The sequence below is a fragment of the Castanea sativa genome, chromosome 5 (assembly GCF_040712315.1).
Source record: "Castanea sativa cultivar Marrone di Chiusa Pesio chromosome 5, ASM4071231v1".
In the NCBI taxonomy this organism is placed as follows: Eukaryota; Viridiplantae; Streptophyta; class Magnoliopsida; order Fagales; family Fagaceae; genus Castanea; species Castanea sativa.
In genome coordinates, this window is record NC_134017.1 from 55,651,347 (window position 1) to 55,657,346 (window position 6,000).

General features: G+C 29.2%; 1 protein-coding gene across 1 annotated transcript; it reads left to right on the plus strand.

Annotated features, from left to right (window-relative positions):
- The first annotated feature begins 1,962 nt into the window (after positions 1-1,962).
- On the plus strand, positions 1,963-5,608 carry LOC142636209 (uncharacterized). The gene is made up of 3 exons (XM_075810340.1): positions 1,963-2,248; positions 3,423-3,488; positions 4,986-5,608. The coding sequence occupies exons 1-3, from the start codon at positions 2,075-2,077 to the stop codon at positions 5,484-5,486; spliced, it is 741 nt and encodes a 246-aa protein (XP_075666455.1). The 5' UTR covers positions 1,963-2,074; the 3' UTR covers positions 5,487-5,608.
- The last annotated feature ends 392 nt before the right edge of the window (positions 5,609-6,000 follow it).

A 6,000-nucleotide genomic window follows, 5' to 3' on the forward strand; every position in this document is an offset into this window, starting at 1 on the left:
AAAATGTAAAGAAAGACCATCAAAAACTTATCTTGAGAAAGAGAAATACTTGAGATTTGAGAGGGAGCGGCTGAGCCGGAGTGTACTGCAGTTCCGAAAAAGTGTGGAAAGAAAACTGAGGAGTAAAATTTAAAAAGGAGTTTGAATCTGACTTTAAGGCCTTAAGGTTGAGGGTAGGTGGTAACGTGTGGTTATAGATTTAAGGGAAATAAAAAAACAAAAAAACAAAAAGAGATTAAAGAAGAGAAGAGTGAACGTGTGTGAGTCAGTGAGTGTGACAATTGCTATGAAAGTAAGAAAGGTAACGAATGACTTGTCTAGTCATTCTGAACTTTTGAACTTTGGTTTTTGGTTTTTTTTTTTTTAATAAATAGTTAAAAATTGAAAGTTAAATATCAAACTATTATTTATATAATTCAGCAAAAAAATTTATTATTTATAATATATATATATATATGGAACTTAAATAGTAAATTATACTTTTTCAACTATTATTAATTAGGAAAAAAATGAAGAATAAAGAAAATATTTTATTTTTTAATATTTTCTTAAAAAATTTATGAAAAATAAAAATTCACATAAAATTTATTTAAACATTTTATATTAAATTACTTATGACACTATCGGTTTACCTATTGGTTTGATCTCGATCAGACCATAAAATCAGTAATCAGTCCTTTTACAGGTTCTTCGACCGTATCGATTTTTAAAACCTTGCTTTTATCATGACTTTAGCTTTTATCATTTGAATAGCATTTCCTGCTACAATTTCGACTGCAAGGGGCGTATCTCTACATTTACTCTTGAAACCACAAGTACAAGTGTAGTTGTAACTGTTACAATGGTTTTATTGAAACTTGCTTGAACATTAACTATTTTTTATATTCTATGCACACTCTTACGTAAACCAATACATCTATTTCTGCGTGAACCTTTTAAAAAATAATTATATTTAATTTGCCAAAATGTTTGAATTTAATTAGAAAATTTAATGTACACTTAGTATTGTACCTCAATGTTATTCTTAATAAAAATGGATAGATATTTTAGGATAATTACATTGTACCAGTAATGTAAATCTTATATTGCTAATATAATAAACTAAGAATTTTTTTGATTTTTTATTTGCTAAAAAATGGGTTGGCATAAAATTGCAAATCCATGATGCAGTGATGCACACGTTTTCTTTGCAGTGACATCAGATAGGAATAGGATGCATTCACATGTGTTCTTCTCAAGGAAAAAAAGAAAAGAAAAGAAAAGAAAAAGGCACGTGTTGAAATAATTACACGACGGTGTTTTGTTGAGAGATTTTTGTTTTATTTTGTTAATGACATCACTATGCATGGGTCTATGCTCTGAACTTTGAATTGGTTTTTTTTTTTTTTAATCTTTCTTTAAGCAAAAGGTTTAATTTAAAACTTTTAGGAATTTATGGTTTAACTATGGCTTATATATAAATATAATAAATCAAATTGTGAGAAGCTGAGAAGGCTGAGATAGTTTCATATAATTGTATCACATCACACCGAGAACGAGGCATCGAATTTTCAAGTAAATTATTAATGACATTACCAAAAAAAATAAATAAAACAAAAACAAAAAGACAAACACCGATAACTTGGATTTAGGGTGTCAATAATTTGGGAAAGAACTCCCAATCCTTGGATTATACAAGTCCCCTTCTTCAATTTCTTATTATTTACTTTTCTTTTTTCTCTATATATTAGCATCTAGACTCAGTCTTTTTCTTTTGCCAGTGAACATCCAGAACTAGTCAATTTATAAGACTTGAGCATCTCTACTTCAAAGTCTTCCTTCATTTTTTTTTTTTTAAATTCCTTTTTCACTGTCTCAAAAGCTGAAGTAGCCAAAGAAGACTTGGCAGGTGGCAAGTCAGTCACCATGACCAATTGAATTTTCGTCTTTTCAACTATACCTTTAAACAATTTTCTCATCGAAGGTTCGAGTATTCATTGGCTTTTCTTGCTCTCCTTGGTTCATTTAGGAGAGACAGAAGCTTCAAAGAAAATAAGCAAAGGAAGCTGAGACTGAAACTCTGAGAGAGAAAAGAATGGCCTGCTTTGTGCCTTTTAACAATAGAAATTTGGATATATGCTTTTTCATCTTCAGGCCAACAGTAGTATTGGTTGATGAATTTATTGACGCCCTCAAACAATTCTCTTTATGCACTGAGACTCTTGGTTGTGTACAGAACTCTATTTTCAAGAGCATTCATGGAAATATGGTAAGAACTTTCATGTTTCACTTCATTTCAGATTAAATATACTTGCTTTGTATTTATATTCAATTACTTTACTGTATTTCAGTTTCCACTATACTGTTTTACTTTTACATGAACAATATTTGTTTCAATTGCTTTTGTTTCCGAATTTGATTCTCACTCAAAGTGTTCCCTAAAGTTTTTTAAACTATTATTTGTCTTTGGAATTTGGATTACAACAAATATATACATACATACACACACACATATGTATATATAATATTTTACTAACATGTAACCTTAGGACATTTGTAAATTTTTTTTATAGAAAAATAAAAAAATAATTAACTGTTTTGACAGATTTTTCAATTTTTCATAAAATTTTTTTCAAAATGGATAGTTAAACGAAACTATATATATATATATATATATATATATATATATATATATATATATATATATATATATATAACTTTCTTTACCTCCTTTTCTTATTCTAAATAAATTTAATTGCAAAAGCAATTTTATGTAAGTGTAAGCCCTTTTTTTAGTTTCCAACTTAAGTTTTGAATCAATGGATCAGTCTTTTATTTGTTCATTTAGTATCATTATTATTGCTAATTATTTAATCAACTATGGCTACATTTGGTGGGTTTCAGTTAGCTCAACTGGTAAAGTCTCTAATGATTGTATAAGAGATTTGGGGTTCAATCCTCGCCTACACCAAAAACTGATTGATGTCTTGGTCTGATGATAAAGAGCAATCATCATGAGCGGACGCCATAAGTTCAAACTCTCCGCACCAAAAAAAAAAAAAAAAAGACTATGGTTACATTTGAGTAACACTTGGCTGTCCTGTAATTTGAGTAAATTGGTATTTAATATGTACCTTTTTTTGGGATAGAAAAAATGTACTAATTTTGTTTCTCCTTTCCTATCAAGTCAAATTTTTTGATTGTCCTTTGAAGTTTAAACCAATCAGCCTGATTTCCAGGCACATATTTCGATGGTCCAATGAGACTAATAAAACTTAAGATGTTTTAAACATTGCCTTACACTATTAGTGTTTTTTTTTTTTTGGTCCTAGAAGTGTATTTGATATTTTTTGATAATTCATTTATGTCAATTTTCATTTGAATGGGAAGAACCAAACAGTAACATGTTTTTGGAGATCTTGATTGATTAATCTTTCGTTCAGATTATATGGTATGGAGCATGGCTGAAGAGATCTTGTGAAAACAAAGAATCATTAAGTACTAGCCTTGTAAGTTTAGTAAATATTATCAGAGCTCCCATTTTTTTCCTTGTATGTTTATTTAAATATCTTAGCTTTATTTTTATGTGGTTCACTTCTAGATAGACTAAAATAATTCTTCTTAATTTTTTCCAAAAAAAAGTTCTCCAGAAATTACATAGACCATAAGTCTTCTTTTTTCTTTTTTCTTTTTTGAGAAGCACATAGACCATAATCAACAACGTAAACCATGGAGCATTACTTTAGGTCATGACAAGATTGATGGGGTAATGGGCCGCATAAGGTCCATCTACCACATGATTATTTGCCTTTTATTGCGTGATTAATGCTCAAGAAAATTTTAACATTTTAACTTATTCTTAAAATAAAATTACTACTATTTACTAAAACGCATTTTGGCCTGATTGTCACTTTATAAGTATAAATACTTTTAAGGTGTGAGAGTGGCAAGGGTCGGAATTCAAGTCTATAAGAATTTCACACACATACACTTAGATTAAACTAGTGCAGAGCTAGAAATCAATCTCACATAATAAAAAATATCCCCTCTATTTGACTTGATCTAATTTATAGTTTAGAATCTTTATATTAAATATTAAAGATCTAAATATATATCTAATATTATTTATTTAAATTTTTTAATGATATGACATTATATACGTTGTTAAATTTTGAAGAAAAAAAATATATTGATCTTGAAATATAGTCTCTTAATTCCTATATTCTTAAATGGACAAAATTTAGTTACAAAATTGATTATAGCTTAAGGCTACAAACTCACTCAATAAAATAAATATTACAATATATTTTGAAAATCTAACCGTTGAATTGCATGTTCTTTATGCTCTTAATACACATTTTAAATTTTGTATTAATCGGATATTGTTTACTATATGATCTATAAATTTATATTTTGTGCATAATTTTAAATTACAAAAACTTGTAATTTAAAAAATTTATTGATGACATAGTTATTAATCTTTAATTTTCTTGAAATTTTGCAAGTATGGAGGATATAAGAAGAATATGTAATTCAATGGTAGATTTGTCAAAATTCACCCCTAATAAAAAGATATTAAGTAAATTTGTAACCTAAGGTTACAACTAATTTTGTAGCTAAATTTTATTCTTCTTAAATTCTTTTAATACTTGGAGCCAGAAGAGGGGAGTTTTTCTAGATTACAACTTGCATGGTACTTCACACTAATAAATATAAGCTATCTAACACTACTTTTTGAGTTTATATCAGTAACTGTGTAATAAGTGAATTATATTTATTGGTGGGAGAATCACGTCGGTGCTTATTCAATGAATATCTAATCATTTTTCTTTTTTATAATTGTTTAATCAATCCTAGTGGGAATTCTCAGATGATTTTAGCTCAGAAAAGATCATATAATGACTTCTTTTGTTAAGTATTTTGTCATTTGCATCCCTAGTCCATCAGATTCTCTTTAATTTTTTTTTGGCACTTCTCCTCTAATACCCTCTTCACTCTTGTCCTAGGTCTCAATGTTAACCAATATATCAAGCATGGCTATCTTAGTTGAGCATAGCTTCTTTGATGCATATGCTGGAGAATCAAGAGATGGCTTCTCAGCCGTAAGGTTTTCCACTGGTGACACAGTATCCATGAATGCAGCAATGACCTCTGATGGTGGAGACCTAAATGACCTTTCTTATGCATGCTTAGCATTATTCAAATCTCGCTTTCTAAAGATGGAAGGTGTTGCTGCTGGAGTTTGCTTGAAATGCCAAAGCAGCCCAAGTGTGGCATGTCTTTACGTGTGGAAGTCACTCCAATTTTGTTACTCATGGATTTTAAACTCTGATCAAAGAAGGTCAATGCTGCCTTATCTTGATCGTCATTCTCTCGAATTTAAGTATGACATCTTTAAGGTAGTCTATGTCAATGGTGACAATGTACAAAATTTTCAATCTTTCTCTCCTGTTGAAATGTTAGGGAATGGAGGAGAAAGCAAAGAAGGGCAGATCATGCAAAATTGAGTAATGCTCCCAAGGAATATGCATGTTAAATTGTCTCTCCTTTACTTTAGCATGCTTTATGCTGTGTAAATGAATCATTCTGGTTTTATAAAGGGAAGGAATTTATGGCGACCTTAATAACATATTACTTTGGTTTTTCAACAAGAAATTTATTCTTCTCTCAATGTTGTTTAAAAAATCACAAGAAATTGGTGATGAATATATTTCTCTAAGGGTTAATTATTATTTTGGTTCCTATTGTTTGCACTGTATGTCAAAATGGTTTCTAACATTTTAAATGTGTTGGTTTAGACTATATTATTTTAGTGTCATGTTAAAATAGTTTTTGCCATTATAAGTAATGGATAAAAAATATTGACATGACTAATAATTAAAATAAAATGGGTTTTTGAATGCGACCTGAGTTTCCACATGGAAGAACATGTGAACAAAAAACCAAACAAACCTCACATCCATCTAAACTCAAGTCTAGGCACACAATTGGGTCAAATCCCCCCAATTACGTTAGAGGCCA